General features: G+C 42.8%; 1 protein-coding gene across 1 annotated transcript in view; it reads right to left on the minus strand.

Moving 5' to 3' along the window:
• Positions 1–16,362, minus strand: part of LOC121580986 (laminin subunit alpha-3-like) — a 121,780-nt gene that overhangs the window by 73,471 nt on the left and 31,947 nt on the right. The window contains exons 3-10 of the mRNA XM_041896248.2: positions 16,122–16,239; positions 13,052–13,170; positions 12,754–12,924; positions 11,453–11,550; positions 10,493–10,608; positions 9,072–9,190; positions 8,138–8,228; positions 3,000–3,131 (exon numbers count right to left, since the gene is read on the minus strand). Of these exons, the coding sequence (XP_041752182.2) occupies positions 3,000–3,131; positions 8,138–8,228; positions 9,072–9,190; positions 10,493–10,608; positions 11,453–11,550; positions 12,754–12,924; positions 13,052–13,170; positions 16,122–16,239 (964 nt within the window). The remainder of the gene's footprint in view (positions 1–2,999; positions 3,132–8,137; positions 8,229–9,071; positions 9,191–10,492; positions 10,609–11,452; positions 11,551–12,753; positions 12,925–13,051; positions 13,171–16,121; positions 16,240–16,362) is intronic.

A 16,362-nucleotide genomic window follows, 5' to 3' on the forward strand; every position in this document is an offset into this window, starting at 1 on the left:
GTGCTCTACTCCAGTAATGTTGCAAAAGTATGTGGACACCTGCTCGTCGAACATCTCATTCAAAAATCATGGGCAATAATATGTAGTTGGTCCGCCCTTTCCAGCTATAACAGCCTCCACTCTTCTGGGAAGGCTTTCCACTAGATGCTGGAAAATTGCTGCGGGGACTTGCTTCCATTCAGCCACAAGAGCATTAGTGAGGTCGGGCACTGATGTTGGGCGATTAGGCCTGGCTTGAAGTCGGCGTTCCAATTCATCACCAAATGTGTTCGATGGGGTTGAGGTCAGGGCTCTGTGCAGGCCAGTTAAGTTCTTCCACTCTGATCTCGACAAACCATTTCTGTATGGACCTCGCTTTGTGCACGGGGCCATTGTCATGCTGAAACAGGAAAGGGCCTTCTCCAAACTGTTGCCACAAAGTTGGAAGCACAGAATCGTCTAGAATGTCATTGTATGCTGTAGCGTTAAGATTTCCCTTCACTGGAATTAAGGGGCCTGGACCAAACCATGAAAAACAGCCTCAGACCATTACTCCTCCTCCACCAAACTTTACAGTTTGCACTATGCATTGGGGCAGGTAGCATTCTCCTGGCATCCGTCAAACCCAGATTCGCCATTCGGACTGCCAGATGGTGAAGCGTCCAATGGCGGAGTCTAATGGCGGCGAGCTTTACACCACTCCAGCTGACGCTTGGCATTGAGCATTGTGATATTAGGTTTGTGTGCGGCTGCTTGGCCATGGAAACCCATTTCATGAATCTCCTGACTAACAGTTATTTTGCTGACCTTGCTTCCAGAGGCAATTCGGTAGTGAGTGTTGCAACCAAGAACAGAAGATTTTTACGCACTTCAGCACTCGGCAGTCCCGTTCTGTGAGCTTGTGTGGCCTACCACTTCGCGGCTGAGCCGTTGTTGCTCCTAGATGTTTCCACTTCACAATAACAGCACTTACAGTTGACATGGGCAGCTCTAGCAGGGCACAAATTTGACGAATTGACTTGTTGTAAAGGTGTCATCCTATGACGGTCCCACGTTGAAAGTCACTGAGCTCTTCAGTAAGGCCATTTTACTGCCAATGTTTGTCTACGGAGATAGCATGGCTGTGTGCTCGATGTTATACACCTGTCATCAACAGGTGTGGCTGAAATAGCCAAAATCCACAAATTTGAAGAAGTGTCCACATACTTTTGTATATATAGTATAAGAGGTAGTAGGAAAAAAATTGCATTGAAAACCCCATGAAAATGCTAAATGCTGCAACATGATTTGAATCAGTGTGATTTTTCCCTAAAGCTGTCTTCATGAGCTTTAAGACAAAGACCAAAAAGAAAACCTCCTGGCAAACAGAGATTGTATCGATGGATAGCAGCTCACCCCAAACAAATAACAACCTTCGTTACTTCCAGGGAGTCTAATAAAAAGCATGAGCTGGCCTGGTGCACCCCCAAAAAAGTTGGTAGAGGTGCTGACTAACTTCTATGGTCTGTCTAGACGTTTAGACTGCTCTTGGAGCGCTCACAGCCTCCAAGAGATAAAAACCTGGTTTTAATAATCACATCCAGTAATAAATCTCTGTCCTGTATTAATAAAATGCCAACCCTAATTATTTATTCCACATTAAATATTCTGTTTATATGACAACGGAAAGCTAACCAACCACCTGGGTCCGATTATTCACTCATTACAGTTTCTGTATAAAACCTCTGTATAAAAGTTGCCATGAAAGATTGAGTTAATGATTTGTGTCTACCATAATTAAATCAACGGGGCAATCAAGATAATATACAGACCCTTCCGTTTTTACTGTGGTTGGCATGATTCGAGTTGGGTGGTTATGGAATGAAGCCAGGAAGACATCAAGTTTCACTTTTCTATGGGATTGGATTGTTCCTGAGAACACCAGTTAAACAGATTCCAGATTTAGAATCTCTGTAAACATTGAGGAATAAGGACTGGCGCCTATGACGAAGAGGGCCCCTTGGAGATGAAAATGTCATCATTCAAATAGCAACTGTATAACATCTCTTACTCAAATGTGTCCCAATATGAAGGACTCCTATCATGGATCATTTCAGAAAATAGACATTTTGTGAGAGAGTTTGGCAGGCATACTGTAATGTTTATCTATTCTCCTAAACACATTGTGCGTGACACATGATGATTGCTGTGGCAAGTCAATGTCGAGGGGCCCTAAAATAAAGGCTTGTCAGTCATTGCTCTTGGTCTGACACCAGAAGAAGCATGAGGAATGCTCTAAATACAGACTGTTGACACATAACATTGTGCATCATCACGAACTGCCACAATTCCTAAAGGTATATAATCAGAATATGTGAAGAAACAACAACTCAACCTAAAGACAGACAAGGTGTGGCATGTGTCTGTGTTGACATGCTAAGGTGAAGGTATGACAGAATGAGGTGAGCGTGGTAAAGGATTGATATTTCAATTTCTCTGAGGGTATGTTTTAGCAGTATTGCAGGTCCACAGAAAACATGTCCTGCATCCTTCTGTCATCAAGTTTTTGTTGGGATCTGGGCATGTTGGAGGAGCAATCTTGGCTAGTCTCTCTAAGTGTCAGAAACTCTTTGCAAGCACACAAAGGAAAACGACCGAAAACATTAAATAATTCAACATAAATTCTAACACGTTGTAATAAACAGCTTATGTAGGAATGAGGTCAATTTGCCTTCTTCAGATCCCAACTCTTTGATACACTCTTGGCTCTTACTATAGTAATGCTTCATCTTAGGTAAAAGGCAGGACTGGGTCAAAATGTACAAGCAAGGGCATGATACTATTGTACCGCTTATTCCTTGTTATTCATTCATTTGTTTGTTCATTCTCTCACTGGTCATTCATTTATACATTCGTTCACTGGTCATTCATTAATTCATCCATCCATTAATTTCTCTGGGTACAACAGATTTCCTATTCCAAATAATCGATTTATACAAGTACTATGTACATCATCTTAGAAATTAGAAAAGGTTACATACTAATACACTGCGGGTAGCCATAGTAACCGTCTGCACAGCGTTCACAGTTGTTTCCGATGAATTCTGGCCGGCAGTGGCAACGTCCTGTCCCCATCTCACAACCAGCAGTAGTCCTGGCATCACACCTGCAGGCTGTGGTCACACACGGACACACACGCACACAGACATGCGCCCACACACATACACAAACACACCAAACTTCAGTCATGAGAAAATACTGCTCAACAACAACAATCAAAGAAAATTATGATGGAACTAACCAGCTTTTACTGTCTGTGTTTTCCCAAGTCAACACCTTCCGCTGTTAAGCTCACTTAATTTGGTCTTTTCAAAGCGCTGAGGGCAACAATTTTCATTTCATCGCCACTCAAAGCACAAACACAACTGGCAGCTATTTACAGTGCGATCAGAAAGTATTCACACCTCTTGACTTTTTCCACATTTTGTTGTGTTACAGCCTGAATTTAAAATGGAATAAATTGATATTGTATGTCACTGACCTACACACAATACCCCATAACGTCAAAGTGGAATTATACTGTATTTTTATAAATGTTTACAAATTAATTAAAAATGTAAAGCTGAAATGTCTTGAGTCAACAAGTATTCAACCCCTTTGTTATGGTAAGCCTAAATACGTTCCGGTAACTGAGTTAGGAAGGACGCCTGTATCTTTGTAGTGACTGGGTGAATTGATACACCAGCCAAAGTGTAGTTAATAATTTCAGCATGCTCAAAAGGAATTTCAATGTGTGTTTTTTTTTCTTTTCTTTTTTTCCCATCTACCAATACAGTGAGGGAAAAAAAATTTTGATCCCCTGCTGATTTTGTACATTTGCCCACTGACAAAGAAATGGTCAGTCTATAATTTTAATGGTATGTTTATTTGAACAGTGAGAGACAGAATAACAACAAAAAAATCCAGAAAAACACATGTCAAAAATGTTATAAATTGATTTGCATTTTAATGAGGGAAATCAGTATTTGACCCCCTCTCAATCAGAAAGATGTATGGCTCCCAGGTGTCTTTTATACAGGTAACGAGCTGAGATTAGGAGCACACTCTTAAATCAATCAATCAGATTCCAAACTCTCCACCATGGCCAAGACCAAAGAGCTCTCCAAGGATGTCAGGGACAAGATTGTAGACCTACACAAGGCTGGAATGGGCTATAAGACCATCGCCAAGCAGCTTGGTGAGAAGGTGACAACAGTTGGTGCGATTATTCGCAAATGGAAGAAACACAAAACTACTGTCAATCTCCCTCGGCCTGGGGCTCCATGCAAGATCTCACCTTGTGGAGTTGCAATGATCATGAGAACGGTGAGGAATCAGCCCAGAACTACACGGGAGGATCTTGTCAATGATCTCAAGGCAGCTGGGACCATAGTCACCAAGAAAACAATTGGTAACACACTACGCCGTGAAGGACTGAAATCCTGCAGCGCCCGCAAGGTCCCCCTGCTCAAGAAAGCACATACACATGCCCGTCTGAAGTTTGCCAATGAACATCTGAATGATTCAGAGGAGAACTGGGTGAAAGTGTTGTGGTCAGATGAGACTCAACTCGCCGTGTTTGGAGGAGGAGTAATGCTGCCTACGACCCCAAGAACACCATCCCCACCGTCAAACATGGAGGTGGAAACATTATGCTTTGGGGGTGTTTTTCTGCTAAGGGGACAGGACAACTTCACCGCATCAAAGGGACGATGGACGGGGCGATGTACCGTCAAATCTTGGGTGAGAACCTCCTTCCCTCAGCCAAGGCATTGAAAACGGGTCGGGGATGGGTATTCCTGCATGACAATGACCCAAAACACATGGCCAAGGCAACAAAGGAGTGGCTCAAGAAGAAGCACATTAAGGTCCTGGAGTGGCCTAGCCAGTCTCCAGACCTTAATCCCATAGAAAATCTGTGGAGGGAGCTGAAGGTTCGAGTTGCCAAATGTCAGCCTCGAAACCTTAATGACTTGGAGAAGATCTGCAAAGAGGAGTGGGACAAAATCCCTCCTGAGATGTGGGCAAACCTGGTGGCCAACTACAAGAAACGTCTGACCTCTGTGATTGCCAACAAGGGTTTTGCCACCAAGTACTAAGTCATGTTTTGCAGAGGGGTCAAATACTTATTTCCCTCATTAAAATGCAAATCAATTTATAACATTTTTGACATGCGTTTTTCTGGATTTTTTTGTTGTTATTCTGTCTCTCTCTGTTCAAATAAACCTACCATTAAAATTATAGACTGATCATATCTTTGTCAGTGGGCAAACGTACAAAATCAGCAGGGGATCAAATACTTTTTTCCCCTCACTGTAGGTGCCCTTCTTTGTGAGGCATTGAAAAACCTCCCTGGTCTTTGTGGCTGAATCTGTGTTTGAAATTCTCTGCTTGACTGAGGGATCTTACAGATAGTTGTATATGTGGGGTACAGATATGATGTAGTAATTAAAAAATCATGTTAAACACTATTATTGCATAGAGTGAGTCCATGCAACTTATTATGTGACTTGTTAAGCACATTTTTACTCCTGAACTTATTTAGACAAAGGGGTTGAATACTTATTGACTCAAGACATTTCAGCTTTTCATTTTTCATATATTTGTAAAAATGTCAAACAACATAATTCCACATGTCAATTTAATAAAACATTTATTCAGGCTGTAACACAACAAAATGTGGAAAAAGTCAAGGGGTGTGAATACTTTCTGAAGGCACTGTAAGGCCTGAGGCAATTGCCTCTTCTGCCTATTGGTAAATCCAAAACTCAGAGGGTGACTTCCAGAGAGTGGCGAGGGGACTGTTCACTATTGTGAATCCCAAATCACCGCCTAGCCCCTACCAACTCGCTTGAAGGGTTCTCTGTTGTCATGTGTTGCTGACAAAACTCAGAGGGTGACTTCCAGAGAGTGGCGAGGGGATCAATAAACTCATTAACTTCGGGACACTCGTGACTTGAATGATGCAATTCATGTTCAACTTTTAAATAATAAAATGAGCATGAAATTCAAATTAACACATCCCCCCTGTCGTTTTACAAAATATAAACCTCAGTAACAGTTCAACATTTAATTTGGGAGGTATTTCATCTTTTACATGTGTCAAGTCTCGACATCAGCCATAAACAAATCCAAGTGTCATATAATTAGGCACGCCTATCCATTATTTTGTGTGAAATTGCGCAAAAACAAAAATCATGCGGTGCCTTATGGCATAAGGGATTCCACTTAGCTATGAAGCCGGCAGCATTGCAGGCTCAGTCGAAGTGCCATTGCAATTGCAATATTTGGTTTAAAAAATTGCATTTTTTGCCCATACCGTGCAGCCCTACGTGGCAGTGTGTAAATAAGTTCAGGAGTAAAAATGTGCTTAACAAGTCACATAATAAGTTGCAATAATAGTGTTTAACATGATTTTGAATGACTACCTCATATCTGTATGTATGACCAATAGGTCCCTCAGTCGAGCAGTGAATTTCAAACACAGATTCAACCATAAAGACCAGGGAGGTTCTCCAATGCCTCGCAAAGAAGGGCAACTATTGGTAGATAGGTTTAAAAAAAAGCAGATATTGAATATCCCTTTGAGCATGGTGAAGTTATTAATTACACTTTGGATGGTGTATCAATACACCCAGTCACTACAAAGATACAGGCGTCATTCCTAACTCAGTTGCCGGAGAGGAAGGAAACCGCTCAAGGATTTCACCATGAGGCCAATTGTGACTTTAAAACAGTTAGAGTTTAATGTCTGTGATAGGAGAAAACTGAGGATGGATCAACAACATTGTAGTTACTCCACAACACTAACCTAAATGACAGAGTGAAAAGAAGGAAGCCTGTACACAATAACAATATTCCAAAACATGCATCCTGTTTGCAATAAGGCACTAAAGTTAAACTGTGTCAAAAAAATGAACTATGTCCTGAATACAAAGCATTTTGTTTGGGGCAAATCCAACACATCAATCACTGAGTACCACTCTTCACATTTTCAAGCAAGGTAGTGGCTGCATCATGTTATGGGTATGCTTGTCATCGGCAAGGACTAGGGATAAAAATAAACGTAATAGAGCTAAGCACAGGCAAAATCCTAGAGGAAAACCTGGTTCAGTCTGCTTACCAACAGACACTGGGAGACAAATTCACATTTCAGCAGGACAATAACCTAAAACACAAGGGCAAATATACTCTGGAGTTGCTTACCAAGAAGACATTGAATGTTCCTGAGTGGCTTAGTTACAGTTTTGACTTAAATTGGCTTAGAAAACTATGGCATGACTTGAAAATAGCTGTCCAGCAATTATCAAAACCAACTTGACAGAGCTTGAAGAATTTTTAAAGAATAATGTGCAAATATTGTACAATCCAGGTGTGCAAATCTCTTAGAGACTTACCCAGAAAGACTCACAGCTGTAATCGCTGCCAAAAGGTTATTCTAACATTTATTGACTCAGGGGTGTGAATACTTATGTAAATTAGATATTTCTATATTTCATTTTCAATACATTTGTACAAATTTCTAAAAACATTTTTTCACTTTCTCATTATGGGGTATTGTGTGTAGATGGGTGAGAATTCAGGCTGTAACAACAAAATGTGGAGTAAGTCAAGGCGTATGAATACTTTCTGAAGGCACTATATGTGGCGAGGAAGAACAACGACGTACCACGCTAGCAATGTAAACAAGTGTGGCGCCGAATTTAGCAACACTACAAGTGGCTAGAGCTAGTGGTTGGTGCCACTGTGTATATTCGTCTGTCACAAACGACACGGGAGTCTCTGGGGTCAAGTCTCTTTTTCATTTTGGTCTCACATATTATCCATAGGTCAGAAAGCAAGCTACAGCAGCTCTTTACTAAACATTAGTACCCCAACTATTTGATATACTGTACGACAAAACGTTGCACATGTAGGCCTACAATTCTGTCAGTAGCCATACTGTTTGGTAATATACATTTACATTTTAGTCATTTAGCAGACGCTATATATATGTAACTAAAGGTGATATTTTCACATCATAAAATATATATTGTCATCATTAGAAGGCACTTTAGGAACAAAGGAAGACACTAAGGCCATAGAGAAAGGAGAAACTGAGAAATACAGTTCGAAGAGGAGAAAGAAGAGTTTCGCTCACGTATGCATCCGCTGTGAGACTCTGGAGGTAATCCATGGGGTCTGTAGAATCCATCAGCACAAAGCTCACAGTTCACCCCCGCCGTGTTGTGCTAGTGAGAGGGAAACACAGAGAAATCAGACAAACATCACACAACACTCCTGCTTTAGAGTGAATGGAGTGACTGGGTCAGAGGGACACTATGTTTTTGTTGCCTGGGGGCAACTATGGTTCCTCTAAGGCAAGAAGACAAACTGCAAAACTGTGTTTTCTAAAACTATAGATAAATGTTCTTATCAAACACACCTTGCAGTTGCTAGTCCATCTGTTTGCACTTTTTGCAGTACCACCAGTATCTTATCTTCTTTCACACTGAGCATGCATGCAGTGTAGATAGATGGCTTGTTTTAACATGCTTCCTGCAAGGGTATTTTAGTCCCAAAGGATAACAGTGCATCTCATTATTGGTGGTGAGGAAAAGTACTTTGTTTTGGAGATTTAGTCAAAATGAACTGTCTGACAATTGCACAAGGAATTTAATACAGAGAATATACACCATGTGTACATTGACTTAATTTCCATTACAGACCTCCATGCCTGCTCCTAGGTCTGGGTCATGTTTATTAGGGCACACCGTAGCAAAACGTTTTGCGATGACAAACGAAAACAAGTGTTTCTTATTGGACAAGTTCAGGTAGTACCTCCTAGTTTCACTCCATTCGCTTCTGTTTTGTGCCTACTGAACACTACCCCTGTTCTTATTCTAGTTTAGTCATGCTCCCTGTTCATCTTAAAGAGCACCCACATACATGCTATACATACCATACATAATGTCAAATTAGAATGAATCATGTCACACATAAAATCCTAAAATGTAGATGAGGAACAGTCTTGGTGCTTGTCTCACACACACACACACACAGGAATCTGTTCGGACTTGTAACGGGCTTCATACCTGGCAGTTGATGCACACTCCTCCGCCGTCGTACCTGCCAAATGTGTCTACACTTGCTCTCCTCTGCTCCACCTCTGGGTCGTAATAACACTCTGTGGCATGTGAATGGCACTGGCATGCTGTGGGAGAAATCCCCGAAACAGTCAGCAAGTAAACACACACATGAAGCAGAGGCACGCGCGCACACACACACACACACACACACACACACACACACACACACACACACACACACACACACACAAACAAACAAACACAAAACAGACACACAGAGACAGGTAAGAGAAAGTTCTGTATTTTATATCTTACAGTATATTTAGTTACTATCTCTTCCTAAAGCAGAGTGATGTGACTAGAAAGTCACTAGAAAGTCACTCAGTATATAGTCAACCATAACAGGACAGTACACCCTCTACTTCCTCCTCAATCTGCCTCATTAATGTTTCTGAATGGTTAGGGTGCATTTTCTAGTACGTGAGTGCACTGATTGGATTACAGACTTCTCCACTCTTTCGATCTCTCTCTCTTGTTCTGCGGTTGTAGAGTTGCAGGCTCGAGTTTCAGCATCTCCGACTCTGGGCTCGGGAGGGAAAATCTTGTCAACAGGCCAGGGCAATTAGGAACCAGCTGGCATTGGGACTGACTGGCTGACTGGCTATGTAGAGGACAGCAGTAGCGGTGCTGTGCTAGCTACAGTAGACTGCATACAGTGCAGTACATCACACACATACCACATGAGTAATTCCCTTAACAGTTTGCTTAGGCGTCTTCCTAGTTCCAACACCATATCAGGGCATTAAGCACTGAAGCTAATGTGGTAGAGGAGATGATGGGAGAACCGTAATGAAGACATTCTGTGGCTGTACTTTCTCGCGCTGTACTTTCTCATGCAGTGTCATTGAAACACATTCATGACAAAGGAGAGAGCAGAGAACAGTTATACCCTTTTCCAGGGGCGCAACTTTCACTGGGAACGGGGGACATGTCCCCCCCACATTCTGAAATTGCATTTTTGTCCCCCCCAGTTTTATCATTGGAATGTGATACAAAACGAGGCAACAGCGTGCTTTAGGACCAAGCGGACATCTCAAAGCGTTCGGGTAGGCTGTTTGGAGTGTGTATCCGACAGAAAAAAATAAAAAATAAGATGTCTCCCCCCCCAAGTCTAAAACCAAAGTTGCACCCACTGCCCTTTTCACACTATCATGCCAACCCCCAACCAAACTGTGCTGGCTCTGTTATTTTCTTTTCACATTGTGCTTTCCAGCACAGTTCCAGCAATGGTGGATTGTGGTGGATGCGTAACCAGTGCAGGTCAGTACTGCTTGGTTTGGAACACATTTGCACACAGACAGTCAGTCAGAAAGCAAAGAGAGGAGGGTGAGGGTGGCAAAGAGAGGAGGGTGGAGTGTGGTACTCACGTTGGCACTCGTTGGGGCTGTCTGTCGTAGCGGCACGCCATGGCTTCTGGTTGAACCCTGGACAGCAGCGGTCACATGACTCACCACAGGTGTTGTGTTTGCACTCGCACTGCAGCCTAAAGACAGGAGGAGAAAAGAAGGGACTGGGTTTTCTGCATCATTCTTTCATGTTTATGACTTTCAGTTGAAGAGAGGGAGTTTTGTAGCCTACAGTATATCATCAATAAGAAGCATCTGGTGACTGTTCACTCAAGACTCAAAAACATATCTGAATCCATTTTAGATGGACCTTGATGCAAGGTGTAAAAGAAGTAAAGTCAATTCCAAAGTGAATGAAGCCATTACAATGGTTAGATTAATCATTCACTGTCAAACTACAGTATGATGTCATTGACCCTTATTGTTTTTCATTGCCCATAAAATACATCACCTCTATAAGGACATCATCTTGGCCTCTTGCCAACAGTTTACATCAAACTCACAATCACTACTAATCAGGATAACTAAAATAAACTGGTGCCTTTTACAATGACAATGCCAGGAAACAAACAGATGAAGTAATTTCCTTTCTACCAAATCCCCAGCAATCTCTTCAACCTCAGACACAGATGCTATCACTGTGCTATTCAATAAAAACATTTTTAAAAATCAGTTAACCTCATCCCCCATACGCTTTACAACCCACTAAACACAACACATCCATTCACCCCTGTAAATGACAAATAAACTAAAGTAAGGATTCGTCATACTGAACTACTCAATGAATCCTCTGTTTTTGTTTTGTGGAACTTTTATATACATAATTCAGGCCTACGTCCAATAGGCTACAGTATGAATGAATGAAAGATAACGGATTCAACTGTAAGTATAAACAACAACAGACAAGTATATGTTTGTGGAGAATGAAACAGTAAACAAAGAAGCAGGTAAAAACAAGTATGAAAGATGTGCACTACTCACCGATTGGGGTTGCCTTGGTTACGCCCTCCACACACCTGCGCGTGGCCGTGACAAACGCAGCGTCCCCCGACACTGATGTCTTTGATGCTGTAGTAATACTGTCAACAACGCACAGAGGGAACAACACCGTCAGAACACTGTAGCAAGACTAACAACCATCTGCTCTATCAGAAACACTACATATAAACCTCACCTAAACAAACCCAGACATAGTCTGCCAATGCAGCTGAGGTGAGTTACATTGGGTTCTTTGGTTTTAGTCAATCCCTAGGCCACAGACGCTCACTAGCATAATTGAAGCTGGAGTTATACAGGTATGCCTATCTTATACAGTATTTCAACGGCAGGTAGCCTACAGTATATGGTGGCAGGTAGCCTATCGGTTAAGTGTTGGGCCAGTAACCGAAAGGTCGCTGGTTCGAATCCTCGAGGCGGCAAGGTGGAAAAATCTGGAAGGCAGATTGAGCAAGGCAGTTAACCATTAACAACAACTGCTCCCCGGGCGATGACGTGGATGTCGTTTAAGACAACCCCCTGCACCTCTCTGATTCAGAGGGGTTGGGTTAAATGTGGAAGACACATTTCGGTTGAATGCATTCAGTTGTGCAACTGACACCTAGACTGTCTGTCTGTCAAGCCAGCCCACCTTCTACAGGACCCTATGGTCTCTTTTCTGGGGCAATGCTCTTAGAGCATAAACATGTTCGTTTTGATTCATATACTAACTGGCGAACAGCTTTCCTGGATGGGTTCTGTGCTGCACTTGGATGACTGCAGCATTCACAATGGCCTCATACAGTACACATTTGCTCTAAAAACGTGAGTGAGTGTGTGTGTGTGTGTGTGTGTGTGTGTGTGTGTGTGTGTGTGTCATCCAACACTGGTCTGTGTTACTGAAGCCTGTTCCTGCAGCACCAGGGAGCTGTCTGGACCAGTCTTCACATTCTCTCTCTGTATGTGGAAGGAATTACCCTGGTGAAGACTGGACAGACAGCTCTGGCAGGGAGCCCCGACCAGGAGGAAGGAATGTGCAGCGAGAGAGAAATCACGTCAGTGTGTTTGTGTCAGCAGAAAGGTGCTGAGGGGGGGGCTACATCTTGTCACATCGGGCAATGAGGCAGAAGGTAGGCTACACATAACAGGTTGGTGTGAGACGATGTCATTGTGGGTTTGTGCTCTGCTGACGATGCATTCCTTGTTGCCCCTGAGTGGGTTAATAAAGTTGAAGTAAATTGAATTGAACTGATCTGAACTGTAATGAAATTAAATGAACTGAATTGGGTGCCTGTTGTGTGACTCACCCTGCGTGTGACAGTGGGGTCCCTCTGGGCCTTGGAAATGAGGTGCCCCAACAGAGTGCTGGTCCTGAGGAAGCGCAGGCGGATGTTGGTGGCCTTGGTGAAATCTCTCAGCACTGGAGAATAGGTGAAGTTCTTGGAGCCCGGGCGACCGTTTATCAGGGACACCACAATCTGGACAAGAACAACATTACTCAGACACAAATATCCCCATCACTCTGTAGAAGTAGTAGTCTTTTGGTACATTTTACAGGATTCAACATTGTGACAATCATATGTTCCCATTCAGTGAGTTTCTCACCTCTCCGTTCTCCAATGGAACGATCTTTGAGTACTCTGTGGTGCAGATCTGGTCGTCATCTCGGACTATGCGTCCATTTGGTTCTTTGCCAAACCTCTCAATGCACTCCCTTTTAGAATCTGAAAAGAACAAACAGAGTGATATGTCAACCACTATCATCTCTTTATAAGGGGCCAACCGTGAAGTTATTTTTCTAAGGGACTTCATCAAATTTCCTCATTTGCATCTGTTCCTTCTGATTACTGTAGCCCCCTGGCCCTTCGTAGCGCTCTGTTCTGGCAGTACATTCAAATGCTTCATCAATGTCTTGGTGTCCTCTTTTACCCTGTTCACATGTCAAATTTTGAACCTGTGCATGGTAGGTACAGTAACCTCTTTTCAAATCAGATTTGGCAAAACAATTGTTTAAGCAGCCTTTACAAGCTTCTACTTACTGCTGCTTTCCACACATGGATACTAGGTTATCTGACCTACTTGCACCCTGTCCACTGATAAGACAATCTGATCTCATTTATCGACATGACAGCAACAACTCGTGGGGAAACTGCATGACGACTTCAAGCATAATATATAATAAATGCAATATGGTTTATTCCTCTTTGACATTGAGCAGTATTACGAACCACTGACTGAGTTATACCATATTCATGTGTTTCATATTTCTGGTTATGAACATAGAAGCCAGAAAAGTGCTCAAACTCTCTCAGAGGGCTCCAAGGGTTTAGTCTGTTGGAAGGCCTATTCCCAGAAAAGTAAAAAAATCGGTGGCATTTGTTTGAAAATAAATCTACTGAATACCAAGAATCAAAGACCATAAAATAAGGAGAGCCAGGAGTGTATAGATTTTCCAGAGACACATTAAGAGAGAGAGAGATCAAGAGAGAGAGATCAAGAGAGAGAGATCGTGAGAGAGAGATTGAGAGAAAGAGCGAGAGAGAGAGATCAAGAGAGAGAGATTGAGAGAGAGAAATCAAGAAAGAGAGAGATCAAGGGAGAGAGAGATCAAGAAAGAGAGAGCGAGAGAGAAATCGAGAGAGAGCGAGAGCGAGTGAGAGAGAGAGAGATCAAGAAAGAGAGAGCGAGAGAGAAATCGAGAGAGACCGAGAGAGAGCGAGAGAGAGCGAGAGAGAGAGAGAGAGAGAGAGAGAGAGAGAGAGAGAGAGAGAGAGAGCGAGAGAGAGAAGAAGACAAAGAAAAGCCTAAAATGAAATTCAAAAGGAGATATAAGGCACAGCTGTTTCTGCTGGAAAGGTGCCTCACAGGGACTGGGCATGTCTTCACTTTAAGACCAGGCTGGTGAGCGTGTGTATGAGGAGGTACGGTGCATTCAGAAAGTATTTTCTACAACTTGATTAGAGTCCAACTGTTGTAAATTCAATTGATTGGACATGATTTGGAAAGGCACACACCTGTCTATATAAGGTCTCACAGTTGACAGTACATGTCAGAGCAAAAACCAAGCCATGAGGTCGAAGTTATTGTCCGTTGAGCTCTGAGACAGTATTGTGTTGAGGCACAGATCTGGGGAAGGGTACCAAAATATTTCTGCTGCATTGAAGGTCACCAAGAACACAGTGGCCTCCATCATTCTTAAATGGAAGAAGTTTGGAACCACCAAGACTCTTCCTAGAGCTGAACGCCCGGCCAAACTGAGCAATTCGGGGAGAAGGGCCTTGATCAGGGAGGTGACCAAGAACCTGATAGTCATTCTGACAGAGCTCCAGAGTTCCTCTGTGGAGATGGGAGAACATTCCAGAAGGACAACCTTCTCTGCAGCATTCCACCAATCAGGCCTTTATGGTAGAGTGGCCAGACGGAAGCCACTCCTCAGTAAAAGGCACATGACAGCCCGTTTGGAGTTTGCCAAAAGGCACCTAAAGGACTCTCAGACCATGAGAAACAAGATTCTCTGGTCTGATGAAACCAAAATTGAACTCTTTGGCCTGAATGCCAAATGTCACGTCTGGAAGAAACCTGGCACAATCCCTACGGTGAAGCATAGTGGTGGCAGCATCATGCTGTGGGGATGTTTTTCAGCGGCAGGGACTGGGAGACTAGTCAGGATCAAGGGAAAGATGAACGGAGCAAAGTACAGAGAGATCCTTGATGACGACCTGCTCCAGAGCGCTCAGGACGTCAGACGGGAGCGAAGGTTCACCTTCCAACAGGACAACGACCCTAAGCACACAGCCAAAACAACGCAGGAGTGGCTTTGGGACAAGTCTCTGAATGTCCTTGAGTGGCCCAGCCAGAGCCCGGACTTGAACCCGATGGAACATCTCTGGAGAGACCTGAAAATCGCTGTGCAGCGACGCTCCCCATCCAACCTGACAGAGCTTGAGAGGATCTGCAGCAAATAATGGGATGAACTCCCCAAATACAGGTGTGCCAAGCTTGTAGCATCATACCTAAGAAGGCTCGAGGCTGTAATTGCTGCCAAGAGTGATTCAACTAAGTACTGAGTAAAGGGTCTGAATACTTATGTAAATGTGATATTTAATTTTTTTATGTAATTTTTTTTATCTTAAAAAAATTCTAAAAACCTGTTTTTGCTTTGTCAATACGGAGTATTGTGTGTAGATTGATGAGGGATTTTTTTTAAATCCATTTTAGAATATGACTGTAACGCTATCAAAATGTGGAAAAAGTAAAGGGGTCTGAATACTTTCCGAATGCACTGTATATAGGAGAGGGCAGGTCTACTGACTGGATCATAAGTCACTTATAAACCAAGCTCTTTGCACTTATGGTAAGTATTAGGATTACAGTTCTGGAGAACAGCACATTTTTCATTGGACTTCAGAAATCTTTTTCACTTCGAAGGTATTTCATCACAATCTGTAATGTTTGCCAATTCCCAATAGGCTGCATTAAGCAGCAACACAATCTCAACACATGTACCGGACGACAGGTCATCTCGTTAGTTCAATAACTCCTTTATCAACAGTTTAACTGTTTCAACAGTTTTCAAGTCCTGCAAAAGCTGACTACCAGACCCAACCAAGAGCCTTGAGAAGCACCAGCGTAACAGACAAATGTGTGAATTTGAAAATAAAACAGTAATACTTACGAGCAAAGTACTGCCATGGAGCATACGATTTCCCATGGTCCAGGGAGCGCTCCAGGACCCACAGGTCAGGCCGAGGGGCGTTGGCAAACTTGATGAGGACATAGGCCACATGGAAGAGCTGAAAACAATATTAGCACAAAGAGCAGAGCAGTGTTTAACAGAGGGCTACAAACAACCATAATGTTAATTGATTCTGGCATTAGAAGTGGTTGGTTCAATTGACCTTGGTCTACTAACACCA

This window comes from Coregonus clupeaformis, chromosome 14, assembly GCF_020615455.1.
Source record: "Coregonus clupeaformis isolate EN_2021a chromosome 14, ASM2061545v1, whole genome shotgun sequence".
In the NCBI taxonomy this organism is placed as follows: domain Eukaryota; kingdom Metazoa; phylum Chordata; class Actinopteri; order Salmoniformes; family Salmonidae; genus Coregonus; species Coregonus clupeaformis.